Source organism: Monodon monoceros, unplaced genomic scaffold, assembly GCF_005190385.1.
Source record: "Monodon monoceros isolate NGI ecotype Baffin Bay Population unplaced genomic scaffold, NGI_Narwhal_1 Super_Scaffold_14, whole genome shotgun sequence".
In the NCBI taxonomy this organism is placed as follows: domain Eukaryota; kingdom Metazoa; phylum Chordata; class Mammalia; order Artiodactyla; family Monodontidae; genus Monodon; species Monodon monoceros.
Genome location: NW_021703770.1, coordinates 76,425,806 through 76,441,870, shown reverse-complemented (window position 1 = coordinate 76,441,870; position 16,065 = coordinate 76,425,806). Strand labels below are relative to the sequence as shown.

The window sequence follows — 16,065 nt, the reverse complement described above, 5'->3', positions numbered from 1 at the left end:
GATAACAGTGTCTGATGCACCCTTCCTCCACCACCAAGTGGAAGAAATTAACTACTTGATGATCATGAACAGGTAGCCCCGGAGCTTCTGGTGCCTAAGAATTTATAATGTTAACCGCCTGTTACCTCACCATCAACCAGAGAATTGTGCACCAGCTGATCACATACCCTGCGTCCCCCTCCTTCACCTGGCCTTTAATATTGCTTTGCTGAAATCCTTCAGGGTGTTTGGGGTTTTAGAGCACAAGCCACCTGGCCTCCTTGTATTGGCACTTTTACAATTAAAGCTGCACTTTCCTTCACCACACCTGGGGTCAGTAGACTGGCTTTACTGCACTTGGGCAAGCGGACCCAAGCTTTGTTCGGTAACACTGGGGTCTCCCAGGCTCACACCCTCCTTGTGCCCCAGTGACTGTCACCTGCTCCTCCAGAGTCTTCTTGCAGCAAAAATAGAAATGAAGTTTTCCCTCCCCTGAGAACAAGGAAAACAAAGGAACAGCGAAGAGGCTAGAGAAGAAACATAACCTGGGCTGAAAGAGTTCATCACTCTTTGTTTTACTTTGTCGCTCATTTGTAGTAACTAGATTTGTACTTTACAAGACTAACCTCACTCCCTGACACTATGTAATTTACATTCGGCACCCATCACCCCTAACTCTGTGTGAGTTACATCCCCTGCCTCTCACTCCCTAACCTTATTATGTCCAGCACTTACATTCTATACGCTCCTCATAACAAATCACCCCCTATGGTTTTTGCATTTCAGAAACGAAGTTACTGCCGATAAACCAGAGGCAAACGGACGTAATTACAGACTGCCGGGCGGCCTGATGCCAACTATGACTGTTTTGAAATGATGCAAAGGAAAGGAGGAATGCAAGACCTTCACTACTTTGATCCTTATCCTATACCCCGGGCTGCGAGAGCCCCACATATAAAATCTTCCCTGATTCTCAAGGAGGGAGTGCCCAGTTCTTGAGGCACTAGCCGGCTGTGTCTTCCTTTCTGCCTGGCAGAAAAATAAAGCCATCTCTCTCTTCCTCCAAAACCCATCTCCGTATTTCTGTTCAGCCTCGGTGCACAGGGAAGCCGAGATTTCGACAACAGTCTGTGGCTAGTTCCCACACTAATTCCCCTCTATGCCCACAGCCCTGGCCCAAGCCCGATCTGGTGCCTGGTTCCTCCATCAGGCCTGACAAAGCTCCCTGCCCCACGGTGCGTCTCACATCCCACCCCAATGTGGTCTTTCTGAAGCATAAATGAGATTGACTCTCTCCCACCTGTAATCCCCCAAATGTTTCCCCACTTTCGCTAGGGCATCTGCCAGGAGAGACATCTGCCAAGGCCCTGAGAGTCCCCGGCATCCCCACTAGGCTGCTGGCTCCTGAGCTCCCTGACAAGGGGCACCTCAGCAGGCCGGGCGACACGGCAGGAAACCCCAGAACTGCTCACCTCAGGACGGGGCAGGCACTGCCATGGCCTCATCAAAGAGAGAAGAGGAGGGTTCCCCAGCTGGGACACAAACTCTGCACGAGTGGCCTCTCCTTGAGCCATTACATCACCTCGTGTGACTTGAGGGAAGGAAGGACCGAAGCACACTTGGTTCCTAAGGAGGATGGTATAGGCTCAGTCACGTCCCCCCAAATTCACATGCTGAATCCCTAACCCCCAGGACCCCAGGACGTGGCTGTATTTGGAGATGGGATTTTTAAAGAGGTGATCAACATAAAAATGAGGTCACTAGAGTGACCTAATCCTAATCCAATAGGATTGATGTCCTACAAGAAGAGATTAGGACACAGATAGGCACAGGGGGAGATCATGTGAGGACCTGGGGAGAAGACAGCTGTCTAAGCACCAAGGAGAGAGGCCTCAGGAGAAGTCAGCGTGCACACACCTTGATCTCAGCATCCAGGACTGGGAGATAGGTCTGTTATTCAAGCTGCCCTGTCTGTGCTATTTGTTACGGCGGTCCTGAGCAGACTCACACTCAGGGTAACTCAGGGCTCAGACTGGACAGAGCCCACTCTCCATCCCCCTGTATGTGAGTTACAGGAACCCTAGGAACTGAGGAGGGGGTCCCTGAGGGGAGGCACAAGTTACAAGATGCTAGGCATTAACATGGCTGCATTCAAGTTAAACATGCCTGAAGTCCAATCACACGAGATGGTTTTGTCCTGTATGTACATTGGCCCCTTCAGTCTGAACTGAAGATCTTTGGCTTCACCATCTCCACTGAGAGCATTAGCTTCCCTGCTGTGGACAGTCTCCTATAGGATTTCCAGAACCACAAAGCATCGAAGCTTCCCAGGACCCAGAGTCTGTGCGCTACCGTCCAGGTGACCCTCACAACAGGGCCGCACAGCTGCCCATCAGAACCCATTTCCCTTTTTCCTGTTCACAGCTACCCTGCACCTCCCAGCCTTCCCACCCCTTACAGCTGGGGCGCAGTTTCTCGTGTTACCAAGGGGAAGGGGTGAACGTGGTGAGGGCCTTGGCCAGCCTGCATCCTAGGACGGAGGGCATGATGCCCACCTGGTCACCCCACCCTGCTGGTTGGAGCCCTCACCTGGAAGCAGGGAGGAGAAACAAGGGGGCCAGAGCCTGGGACCTCACACCCACCTGCCCTGGACTCTCACAAGAAGGGGACAGAGACACCTTGAACTCCAGCCCAGTTCTGGGAGACACTTTGTTCCAGCAACAAACTTTACCTTAAAAGCCAAGGTGCTTTACAAAGCCCTCCCCAGCTGTCACAGAAAGTCAGGCTTCATCTCATCACACTTTTCGCAAACCCCAGCTCACGCTGAGACCACCTCTCAGGTGATGGTGCTTCAGAGAAGCCCCTTTAAAAGGTCCCTGGAGTTCAGCTCTCCCAGCCCTGCCTTCAGTTTAAGGGAGAAATTTCCTTGACACACCTTCTCAGTTTCCTTGACAACCAAGCTTCACAATCTCCCAAACTCTTCTCCTTCAAACGTTCCTATTCTAGGCTGGATGAGCCTAAAGAGACAGTGCTGTCATCACGTGCCAGAAACTGATTCCCCCAAGCCCGTAGTTACTGGTTACATGGTGCTATTGATGATGAGATCCCAGAAGAGCCAGCTTTCCAATATAACCATTTCTGGACTTGGCACTGGGTCCCTTTCCACGGACAGAGTGGAGTGGCTGTTTCCACGTGCCCCGTGGTGGAAGAGCTCACCTAATGCAGCCAGGACTTCATCCTTTCCAGGTGATTCCAGGGTCCTCACTCTGCCCAGACCCCACCCACATGGCTGCTGTCTGTGCCAGTCTATACGGGACCTTGGTAATCTCCTAAAATGAGGGTTATTTTATACACAGGTAATGGGTTGAATGCTGGCCCCAAAAGATGTGCCCCCCCAGAACACATGAACAGGACCATATCTGGGAAAAGCGTCTTTCTATATGTAGTTAAGGATCTAGAGGTGAGGTCATCTTGGGTTAGGGTGGCCCTCAATCCAATTGAGAGAGTCCTTATGGGAGACAAAAGAGGAGAAACACAGACACAGAGGAGAAGCCACGTGAAGACAGAGGCAGAGACGGGAGGGATGCAGCCGCAAGCCTGGGAATGCCTGGAGCCCCCAAAAGCTGGAAAAGGCAGGAAGAACCCTATCCTGGAGCCTTTGGAGAGACTTCTGTCCTGCAACACCTTGATCTCAGATGCCTGGTCTCCAGGACTGGGGGAGGATGAATTCCTGTTGTTTTAAACCACCCAGCTTGTGGTCATTTGTTACAGAAGCCACAGAACGGTCACACAGACCCTACTCTGTAGGATTCTGGAGTGCGGGTCTCATTAAAGGCCGACAGAGGCTGGATTGCAGAACCCTTAGAGTCAGCCTTGGGCCCCAGAAATCATAAAGCAGAAGCTGGACACCAGAATGTTGAGGGGTCAGTTGGAAGCCCATCCCTAAGGGTGCTGGCTGCACATGGCCTCCCCAGGTTTTTACGCCTGTACATGTTGGGGATAAGTATTTCCCTCCTGATTCAGGACCTCTGATGTCACCGTTCATGTTGCTAATTAAGAACCCACTAGTTACACAGATGAAAACCCTATCAGGGCACTTGCTCTAGTGGTAAACAATTCTGAAGTTGGTCAGGGGTGGGGAATCGTCTCCCATGCAGCCAGCAGCCCCCCACCCCGCAAGGAGCATCCTCTTTGCAAAGCTGGGGGACCGTGCCAAGGAGTCTCTGAGTAAACGTGAGCTGAGCCCTAGGCCAGCTGCTGCTGAACTGTTCCCACCCTTCCCAGGTAAAACACCTGAATGTGTGCAAGGACTTGAAAGCCTACAGGAAGGGCCGTGGAACCACCCCAGCCACAGCACGCCGGCCGACTTGGTGTCTGCAGGCCAGCCAGGATGGTCCTGGCCCTGGGCGTTCTTCTGGAAGCTTTCCATTTCCCTGCCTGACATACCCCTCCTGTCCCGGCCCCCACTGCTTTTTTCCTTCCTCACCTCTGCCCTGGGAGAAATTCCAACAGCAGTTACGGGTGACACATCCTCTTCTTTAGCAGGTGGCAGCCCGGCAACTCCTGCGGAAAGTCCAGCAGAGCCCCACTCACACCGAGCCACCCACAGAGCCGTGGGCCCTACTCCCTCCCACCATCCCAGCGGCAAAACTGCTGACAGGGCAGAGAATATGGCATCAGGTACAGCTGCAGGGGCTCTTGCTGCCTGGAGGGGTGTTTATATTGACCTCAACCCAGGCACACCTAGGGAGGGCTGGCTGGCCGGGTCAGGCTGCCCAGGTCAGCCAATCCTCGTCCCTCAGGGGCTCAGAGTTGTAGAAAATGGGCCTTGCTGCACTGGCCAGGTCCAAGGAACAGGTGTTGGGTCCTCAGGGTCAGGATACACACGGGGCTGCATCCCTGCTTGTTTTCTAATCATTTTGTCTGGTCCATGAGTGGGAGACAACTTCAAGACCCTCTCCTAATGAAAGGAACCCAGGAGTCAGGGAGAGGAGTGGGTGAAAACAGAGGCCTGGTGCCCCAGCTGCAGTGGAAGCCTCTGGAAGATCCGGTGGAAGGAGGCTGCACAGAGTGAAGCCCAGGGTCACAGACCTGTCGGAGCTGCTGTTTGTTAGTTCAGGTCCTGCTCTGAGGTGCTCAGGGTCAGCTCTGAGCAACGGGTGAGCTGGGGGTGCTCTACAATGAGGGCTACATGCACAGTTCCTGGGTGCCCAGCCTTGCTGGGTGCCTGCCCAAGTGAGCTCCATACCTGGGGAGGGGCCTGACTACGAGGGCCCCAGGGGCTGCTGGGTACCTGCCCAGGTGAGCTCCATATCCTGGGAGGGGCCTGACCACAACAGCCCCGTGGGCTGCTGGGTACCTTCACATGTGATCTCCATTTCCAGGGAGGGGCCTGGCCATGAGAGCCCCGTGTGCTGGGAGGGGGGCGTGTGTATGAGCGTCCTCTCTGTGCAGCCGGCACAGAGTTGCTTAGCAACTTCCCTGTGGGCAGTGCTGGGATGAAATGAGAACTAGGAGATGCCACGGGGCCCCTGAACCCGTCCATCCAGGGTAATGAGGTCAGTAGGTGGGTGCTGGCCACCGGGCTGTGTGAGGGAGGCCTACGGGTACCTCTTGTTTCTTCCACCTGACACCACGGAGGCCTCCCCAGGACAGAGCAGACAGCCTGTCTGGGGCAGGTGGGAGCTCCTGGTGACGCTGCAGGGGACATGAGAGGGACGGACCAGGCAGGAGGGGGTGGGATCCCAGGCAGAGCCATGGGGCTCGGGGCCGAGGGGGCCTTTCTGGGTCTGAGCTGGGAGTGGATGTGCAGGTGGTGAGCGTGATCCAGGAAAGCTGCCCTGGTGACGTGAGGCTGATCCTGCTTCACAGTGACAAGCCTTCCGGATGATCCCAAAACAGGATAGTGAGACGGATCCTGTTAGAAGAAGGTAAGTGAATCCCCCCAAGAGGAGGCTCTGCGAACTCGTCCCGGGAGGGGGGTGAAGGGAACAGGTGTGGAAGCTGCGAGGAGTGGGCAGTCCCCCTGGGCGGGCGGCGGGTGCAGACCCCACTCCGTGGCCTCACATCTGTGCTTCTGGCTGGATTACCTGGCTTCTCGGAGCCTCAGCGTCCCAGTCTGCTCGTGGGGTGATGGTAGCATAGATTGACTAGTAATTTGCTCAGAACAGGGTAGAAAGGGGTCTAGTGGAAATTCCACAGAACACTGTCAGTATGGGGATCGAGGCCCTGTCAGTATGGGGATCCCCAGTCTTCAGGATCAGTCCGAGCAGACTTGCAGCAGAGCCTGGGGATGGGCTCCGTTTGGTGGTTCCCCCCGTTTCCTGAATCTCGGAAGGGGCAGCTCCAGTGTGCTGTGGCAGGTTCATCCCACACCTGGAAGCATCCAGGCCTCAACGTTCAGCAGCCCCCGAGCCCTGTGTCTGGGCCCCCAGGAGGCAGAAGGGACAGGCCAGCGTCCTCTTCGACCCTCTTCCTGCCCAGAACATTCGAGGACCAGGCCGTCATTAGGGAGAAGCAGCGATTCTGGCGTCTCTGAACTTGAAAACTTCTGCTCTGGATACTAAGCCCCTGCTCTCAAGTAGATGGGGAAATAACACCCCTGTCTCCGGTTATCCACGGCTGCAACCATTCCCTAAGCACCGCTTGCTGAATTCATAGCCCACTTTGGGTTACCGTTTATTTTTATTAAGGCCGGTCCTTGCCTGACAAAGCACATCAAGCACGAGCTTTATTTGAAAAACCCCGCGCGGGTTTTTCAGCAGCTCCCTGACCAGGAGGCTACGGCGGCGCTGCGGCCACTCCAGCGCGTGCTCTGCCGGACCCCGGCCCAGTTACAGGCAGGCCGAGCAACACAGGACAACCCGGACCTACAGCTCGTGCCGGCGCCAGGTTCCCAGCGGCCGCAGTGTAGATTAGTGCCAGGAAGCGTGGGTAGTAGGGAAACCACGCCCCCGCGCGAGTGTCCGCCAATCGCAGAGTGCAGTGAGGCGCGGCGGGCTGGGAGGGCGGTGCGTCCGGAGAATCCCCGCCCCCAGCCCGAGCGTCCGCCAATCGCAGAGCGCGGTGTGTCGCGGCGCGCCGAGTTGGTCCGGGGACTCGCGGCCTTCCGGCGGCCTGAGGGGGTGGCACGCTCTGGAGGAGGCGGCGCGCACGGAGATGCCCCGCGGAGGCCAGTCTCGTGGCTCGAAGGTAGGCTGTGGGTCTCTGGGCGCCGTCTCCTCGGTCCCCCCACGTCGGCTTCGCCCGCGGGGCGCGTGTGGCTGGCCCCGGGCTGGTGGGCGGCCGGGGCGTCTGTGGCGTGGACGCAGCCCGCGTTGGAGGCGGGGCGGGAGGGGCCGCCTCCCTGGAGGGCGAGGGTCGCGGCTGCGGGGCGACCGGAGCGGGTGAGCCCGGCCGTGCGGCCCGAGTCCAGCTGGTGCTCGCGGGTCTCTGCTGGGCCGCAGGGCGACGGCGGCGTCCTGGGGTCCGGGAGGGCCTGCGTAGCCACCGCGTCTGCGCCGCGCTGCCTCCCCTGCCCCTTCCGACGCCGGAGCGGGAGCGTCTCGGCCGAGTCGGGCGCGGGGTCCGCCTGGTGACCGCGCTGAGAGCGGCGCAGCTGCGTTCTGAGTGCATTGCGTTTGTCCTGCGTGTGCCCTTTACCTTTTGAAAGCGATTTCTGAGCTCCTTGCTTACCGACATGCTTGTCTCGTCGTACTGAAAACTGAATGAAAGCAGACACTGACTCCTTTCTTGACTCCTCTTTTCTTACCAAAAAAGTTCCTGAAAAAATAGTCCGCGCACGCTGGTTCAGCCGCCGTCTCACTGCTGTGTCTCCTTGCCCCTGGAATATCATTGGTTGTCACACACGCTGTCAGTTTTGTGACTACCCATTTACGAAGTCCAGGAAGCCCATGACAAGCATACCTAACCCTGATTTCAAAAATACTAAAATGTGAAGAAAGAAAAAACCAAGGAATCAAGGAAGTATGTTAAATTGTTGAAGCCCATGTAACTTGTGAACTTGGTCACTGTAGCATTTGACACATTTGCCACTTGATTCTTTTCCCGTATTGCAACTGCTCATTTATTTCTCCTTTGCTGCCTTCCTGCCAGGTTCTGACTTCTGACTTTGCGCCTTTTTCCTCACTTCACAAGTTTGTTCTGGGAAGTCTCACACATTGATGTTAGCTGTCCCTCTGTATGGACGATTTTCAGATGTGTATTTGACCTTTCCCTTGAGCGCGGTTTAAACGCAGTGCACCATGAAGTTGTCATTTTCTTGCCCTTAGTCCCCTGGGTGCCAGCACTTCCTCCTGTGTTGTGCTGCTCTCAGCCTGTTGACACTGATGCTCTCTAATTGCGATTGCAGGGTGCACTTCAGCAGAAACCATCAGGAGACTTGGAGGAGCAAGGTTCATTCCTCACAGGTCCTGGAGGGTGCATGGTACACCCAAGGACCTCACGGTGAGGTTGGGGGGCGAGACACAGGGAGAGAGGGACGGCACACCTGGGGTCTGCCTTTATTAGGGTCTGGGGGTTAGGTGTCTAGAATTTCGGGGATTCATTCTTCGTTGGCTAATTTAAAGCAATAGCAGGGAGGGAGAAGCACGGTCACTCAAATGGTCAGTTATTTAGGTTACCAGGGCTTGTTGAAAGAGGAACCTTCATGGGTGAGGGCAGCCTAGTTCCTTACCTGGTTGTTTTGCAAGTAGCTCTGGCATACAGCTGTAGATACTTCTATTCAAGATGGATTTCTTCTAAAGTGGATGCCACCTGGCAATCAGATGCTTAATGTCAGGCACTTACACTACATCCTCACTTAGAAATCTTCATGTTTTTGTCTTGATACTCACTTTTCCCTTCGTCATTCTATCAGTTTTCAAGACCTTATCATAGCACCTGTCATAGTCCCTTGAACATATTAGATACTTAATAGATATCTGATGAATGAATGAAAGGAGAACTAGTATAGAAGGTTTGCAAGTATTGTAGGTATGAAGAAACATGGGGAAATACCCTGGTCAGAAGACTTGGGTGCCAGTCTCAGCTGTACAACTAACTAATTTTATAATTCTGGGCAAGCCATGTAGATCTTTCTGGACTCTTAAAATGGAAGTTGATATGTGCCTGAACTAACATCGTAGAATTGGGAATAGTATTGGGAAAGGACTGAGTTGATAGATAATAAAAGGAAGATGAGACTTAAGTACCTGAAATGGAAAGATGAAGAGGGAAGAGTTAGTGGTGACTCAAAACTTGAACCTGTGAAAAATGGGAAACTTGGGGAGAGTTAGTTGCTTCTTACCTGATGTTAGGGAACTTAAGGCCCAGGGAGAGATTAGGCTCCAAGTTGCTCCACGGCTGGGTGTATTTTATTTCTTTCTTCCCTCCTGCCTTTGCCCCCTCACTGTCCTTTCAAGTGCTATGATTCTTATTCCCTTTAAGCTTTGTCTTCTCCCTTTGCTAAATAGCCAGGAACGACCACAGGTACTCCCTTTACCTATGAGTCACTTACCTTCTGAGATTTCCTGGTCCTCCCCTCACTCTCACAGTTCCTTCTGCCTCCTCAGACTGAATTATAGCTCTCCCCCTTCTCTTTCTCACTGAAAGGAAAACTATCTTGGTAAGGTCATAAAAGAAATAAAGGAACATCATATCTTTCTGATGACACCCTCCTTCTCTACTCCTTTGGGTCCTCATCAGAAAACCTTATTTTATTTCTGGTGCTTCTTTCATAATAGCAAGGACATAGTAATTTTTAATTAAATGCAGTGTACGTGTCATTTCAAAGAAGTTATTTTTCAAGAAAGGGAAACATTGCTTCTTTGAAGCAGCATGGGGAGGAGCCAAGGATAGAATGAGGACCTGGCTTCTGTTACAGAAAGGGGCTAGTATTAGGTAATAGGAGTATTTTTCCTCTGAGACTATAGGGAAGAAGGAGAGCGCAGTAGATGGGAGGTCTGCTGAGTTTTATAGTGGCTTATTTTAACCTTAGGGAAGATGTGTCGGCTTGCGCTATGATGGTGACAAGGAGTGGTAAAGGCAAGCATGGGTGTGGAACTTGTGTATGTAAGTGTGTGTGTGAGAGTAGAGGGGTAGGGAATGGTAAGAGTGTTTACCAGCATTGACCAAGGACAAGTAATAAGAAAATATGAAGAGGGCCACTCTCATCTGTGGGTCTTTTTATCCTAGCCTTGTGGGTTGGTGATTGGTAAAGTGAATTGGTAGAAGGGTAGCAGTCTTAATGCTTGAAAGGAAACACTGACATAGTTGGCCGTAAGAGTGCAGAATGGCAGGTGAGACATCATGATTAGGAGGAGGCTAGTGGCTGATACCATGACTGGGCTTGAGACTTAGAAGTTCCAGTGATATTCCCAGGTTCTCAACCCGGTCGGAAAGCTCAGCTGCTGTTATGTGCCTTTGAGTTGAAGGTGCACGTGACAGTTATCGCTAGACACTTTTGTTAAAGTGAGATAATGCAGAATCAGTGGCTAGAATCTTTATTTCTGGAATTAGACATACATGGGAGAAAATCCTGACATGTTGCTTACTAGCTCTCTGACCAGCACAATATACACAGCATTTCTAAGTTGTAGCTTCTTTGTCTATCAAATGGGGATAAGATAATACCGATCTTGCAAGGTTGGTATGAGGGTTAAATGATGAGAACTGCATGAAATGATGTACTGAGCGTATAGGCACTCAATTAATGTTAGTGATAATGAAAGCAATTAATAATAAAACACCATGATAATGAAAGAAATTTGTAGATGAAGACAGAGCTATTGTTCATCCTCTACTGTTTTTGCCTTTAGATTTCTCCAGAATTGCTTCACTCAATTTGTTGAACAAGGAATAGGAAGAGGGCTTAGTTTTAAAGTTGTTCAGTGGTGGAGAGAGATTCTCTCATAGTTACCTTGGTAGGAGTACATTATGGTTCCAGTTTTAGCCCTTGGTAATCCCATTGGATGATTTACCAGTGGCTCTGCTTCTCAGAGTTGGACTCCTTAGTACTGATATCTTAGTCCAGACGTTGTCTTATCCTTAAAATGGAAGGAAAGGAGAACTAACATTTATTGAAGACTTTTCGTATGTCAGGTACTTCACATATATATTTCCTGTAAGGGGAAAAATATTTTCTTTTAAATCAAAATAATATATGCTCATAGATAAAAAAAAAGTAGTATGAAAAAATTTCTCGTGAAAACCAGCAATTGTTGCCCTGCTCCTTCCTGCACTTAATCATGTCCCTGAAGGCAATCCCTGTTTAAAATTGAGGTAATCGTAGAATCACATAACAGTTGTAAGGAATTATAGACATCTCACGTATTCTTTATCTAGTTGGCCACAATGATAACATTCTGCAAAACTGTAGTACGATATCACCACCAATGTATTGACATTAATACAATACAACTGTCTTATTCAAATCTCCCCAGGTGTGCGTCTGTGTGTGTGTTTAGTTCTGTACAGTTTTATCATGTGTAGGTTCATGTATCTACTACCACAGTCAAGATACTGAACAGTTTCATCAGCATAGGATCCTTTTTATAATCACACCGACTCCCATTAACTCCCACCCCTAACCCCTGGCAATCATTCATCTATTCATTATTTAAAAGTTTTTGTCATTTCAAAAATGTTATTGGGGGCTTCCCTGGTGGCGCAGTGGTTGAGAGTCCGCCTGCCGATGCAGGGAACACGGGTTCGTGCCCCGGTCCGGGAAGGTCCCACATGCCGCGGAGCAACTAGGCCCGTGAGCCATGGCCACTGAGCCTGCGCGTCTGGAGCCTGTGCTCCGCGACGGGAGAGGACACGACAGGGAGAGGCCCATGTATCGCAAACCAAACCAAACCAAACCAAACCAAACAAAAATGTTATTGGGATAGGATCATACAATTTATAATCTTTTGATATTGTTTTCCTTATATTTCTTCCCACTCAGCATAAGATTCTTGTCTAGGTTGTGTATATCAGTAGCTTCTTCACTTTTATTGCTGAGTCATAGTCCATGGAATGGACTACCACAGAATGGATGTACCACAGTTTCACTTAGCATTTTACCTGTTGAAGTACATCTGGGCTGTTTCCAGTTTCTGGCTATTAGAATAAAGCTGCTGTGTGTGAACACTTGTGTACAGGTGTTTTGGGGAACATAGGTTTTTATTTCTCTAAGATAAATGCCCAAGAGTGTAATTGCTGGGTCATATCGTAATTTGATGTTTAGTTTTATAAGAAACTAACAAACTTTTCTAGAGTGGCTGTACAATATTACACTGGCAATGTATGAGTGATTCAATTTCATAGATAATAAATTCATGCTTTTAGAGTACAGAATTCAGTGGTTTTTAGTATATTCACAAAGTTGTACAAATATTTCTTATTAGAGAATATTCTCATCACACTGAAAAGGAACTCCATGGCTGTTAGCAGTCATTCCACATTCTCTCCTTCCCCATCCCCCTGGCAACCACTAAGCTACTTTCCATCTGTATAGATTTGCCTATTCTGGACATTGCATATAAATGGAATAACATGGTCTTTTGAGACTGGCTTATTTCACTTAGCCTAACATTTTCAAGGTTCATCCATTGTTGTAGCATGTATCAGTACTTCATTCCCCTTTACGGTTGAATAATTTTTCATTGTATGGTATACAACATTAAAAAAATTCCATTCATCAATTGATGGATATTTGGATTATTTACACTTTTTGGTTGTTATGAATGATGCTGCTATGATCGTTTGTGTACCAATTTTTGTGAAGATGAGAGTTTTCATTTACGTTGGATGTAAACCTACCAGTGGAATTGATGAGTCATATGGTAATTGTATGTTTAAATTTTGAGGAACTGCCAAACTGTTTTCCAAGTGGTTACATTTTTTAGTCTCACCAGCAAGGAATGAGGATTCTAATTTCTCTGAATGCTTGTCAATACTTGTTATTGCGTTCTTTTGACTTTAGCCATCTTAATGGGTAGAAAGTGGTATTTTATTGTTTTGGTTTTGATTTGCGTTTCCGTAATGACTAATTATGTTGAGCATCTTTTCATGTGCTTATTGGTCATTTGTGTATCTTCTTTGAAGAAATGTGTATTCAAATTACTTGCCCATATTTTTTTTTAAAATTTGGCTGTATTGGATCTTCGTTGCTGCATGTGGGCTTTCTCAAGTTGTGGCAAGCGGGGGCTACTCTTCGTTGCGGTGTGCGGGCTTCTCATTGTGGCGGCTTCTCATTGCAGAGCACGGGCTCTAGGTGTGCGGGCTTCACTAGTTGTGGCACGCAGGCTCAGTAATTGTGTCTCACGGGCTCTAGAACACAGGCTCAGTAGTTGTGGTGCACAGGCTTAGTTGCTCTGCGTCATGTGGGATCTTCCCGGACCAGGGCTCGAACCCGTGTCCCCTGCATTGGCAGGTGGATTCTTAACTACTGCGCCACCAGGGAAGCCCTATTCAGTTTTTTAATTTCTACTTGAGTCAGTTTTGCTAGTTTGTGTCTTTCTTGGAGCCTGTGTATTGTATGGTAGTTACCTAATTTGTTGGCGTACAGTTTTTCATATTCCTTATAGGGTTTCCTATAATCCTTTAGTGCTTTTTCTCTTTCATTTCTTGTTTTTGCAATTTGAATCTTCTCTCTTTCCCTCTTATTTTTTTTCTTTTTGTGAGTTTAGCTAAAGGTTTGTCCGTTTTGGTCTTTTCAAGGAACCAACTTTTGGTTATATTTATATTCTTCTTTATTTTGTTTTCTATTTTATTTCTGTCCTCATTTCCTTCCTTCTGCTTGCTTTGGGTTAGTTGCTCTTATTTTTCTAGTTTTCTAAGATTAGCGGTTAAGCTATTAATTTGAGGCCTTTTTAAAAATAGATATTTACAGCTATAAGTTTTTTTGTAAGCATTGCTTTTTTCTGCATGTGCAAGATTTAATATATCTTATTTTTTTCATTTTTCTCATAATATCTTCTAATTTTTCTTGTTATTCTGTCTTTGATCCACTGGATATTTAGGAGTGTGTTGTTTAATTTCCATATTTTTGTGATTTTTGCAGTTGTATTTTTGTCGTTAGTTTCATTGTATTGTTGTCTAAGAGTAGTAATAATATGCTCTCACTCCTTTACAATGTATTGAGGCTTGTTCTGTCTATGAGAAGGTTTCATATGTATGTAAGGAGAATGTGTATTCTGCTCTTGTTTGTTTGAGGGGGTCTTCATGATTTCTTGTGGGTAGTCAGCTATTTTATTAGGGATCCTTTTACATGATGAGTCTTTTTTCTCTTGCTGCTTTTATGATTTCTCTGTGTCTTTTAGTAGTTCACATGATGTGTTCAGGGTTGGTCTCTGAGTTTATCCTCAGAGTTTTTTGAGTTTCTTGGGTGTATAATCAACATTTCATCAAATTTGGGAAGTTTTTGGTCTGTATTTTTTCAGATACTCTTTCTACATCTTCCTTTTTTTCTGGGACTCTTATGCATATATTTGTATACCTGATGGTGTCCCACAGGTCTCTGAGGTTCTGTTCATTCTTTTTTTTTCTGCTCTTCATCTTGGATACTCTCAATTGTCCTGTTGCAAAGTTTGCTGACTTTTTCTTCTGCTAGCTCAAATCTGCTATAGAGCCTCTCTAGAGAACTTTTCATTTCAGTTATTGTACTATTCAGTTCTTGAATTTCTATTTGAGTGTAGTGGTTTCTTGCTTTCTTTCTAAAAAATAATTATGTCTTTATATTCTCTATTTGCTGGGCTATTTTGTTTTAACTTTTTTAGACAATTTCCTTTTTTTTCTTTGAGCATATTTACAGAAGCTGATTTAAAGTCTTTGGTGAATCCAGCTTCTGGCCTCCCTCAGGTACAGTTTTTCTTGACTGCATTTTTCTTGTTATACCTTTCTGTTTCTTTGTGTCTTACGATTTTTGGTTGAAACCAGAATTTAAAATATAATGCAACAACTCTGGACATTAAGTTCCCATCCCCTCCCCAGAGGTTTTTTAATTTGTTTGTTATTGCTATTTATTTGTTTAATGACTTTCCTAAAGTTTCTTAAAGTTTGTAAAGTTCCTGTTTTCTGTAGGAAAAGCGGCATCTCCAACTTTTCCTGGTACCTCTAGGAGATGGGTCCATTAAGGGACAAGGGGTGGATTGCCATCAAAGAGCTGGAAGTAAGGGGGCCTTGCTGTCCCAGCCCATGCCCTGCCCTGTGAACCCGGACCCATAAACTGCATAAAATGGAGTGTTGGTGGCTGTTTGAGGCTTACAGTAAATGCCAAAAATTTGAGGAAAAAAATATTTCCTGTTTGTAGCTGCTGAACACACTACAGTGTTTGTTTACTTGTCTGTGAATTATTGGACAGATATTTCTTTAGATGCTTTGAGCCAGTAAGTCTTTCATTCTTTACTGAAGAGCTCTGTGTGCGTTGAGGCGTGCCTTCTGTAGTCTGGCAGTTTATAACTGACTTAACTTTCTCCTTGTGCAGGGCCTTGATATTATCCAGAGCTGAGATATTGGGGCCTTCTCAGGTTTTTCCTGGGCATACACACAGCCCTGCAGATCAGGTAGCATTCCAGATCCCCTGGAACATGTCAGATCTTTTCAGTGCTGCCTGTGGACATCTTATTCTTCAGATATTCCTTCGTTAGCACTTTTGGCTCTTTGGTCCCTGAAATGACTATTGCTGCCGCAGGCAGCTATAATATGAATTGCTGTCAATTGTTTTAGACAAATGCCCTGGTGATAGGGCTTTCCCATTGAGTGAGCTGTGAGTCAGGTCGAACTAAGTTCTGTGAATAAGTTTTTTTTCTCAGGAGCTGCCAGGCAGTTCAGATAGTGATAATACTCTGTGGATAGGGCCTTTTGAGGACCTACAAACCCAGTTTGCTCTCTCCTCTGCCTGCTGGGCTGCCAGTTTACACAGCTTATCCTGGTTATGAGGCTGCTGTTTTTCAAGGCTACTATGGAGCTAGAGAGGGGGCATGAGATGAGGGCAAATTAAAACACCAAAAAGTTCACTGTTCTTGTCGATATTAAGCTCCTTTTCTTGAGTGAATGCTGTTCAGATTATGAGCCTATGGTTAATTTCCAAAGTTTTGAAAAATTAAACTTTGACTATTTTTT

General features: G+C 48.0%; 1 protein-coding gene across 8 annotated transcripts in view; it reads left to right on the top strand.

Moving 5' to 3' along the window:
- Positions 1-7,084: 7,084 nt before the first annotated feature.
- Positions 7,085-16,065, top strand: part of SPIDR (scaffold protein involved in DNA repair) — a 384,011-nt gene continuing 375,030 nt past the window's right edge. For all 8 annotated transcript variants that reach the window (XR_003793585.1, XR_003793584.1, XM_029223063.1 and 5 more), the window contains exon 1: positions 7,085-7,170. Coding sequence is in view for 6 of the 8 variants with exons in the window: in XM_029223063.1 (XP_029078896.1) it covers positions 7,138-7,170 (33 nt within the window). In the remaining 2 variants the exon portion in view is untranslated. The remainder of the gene's footprint in view (positions 7,171-16,065) is intronic.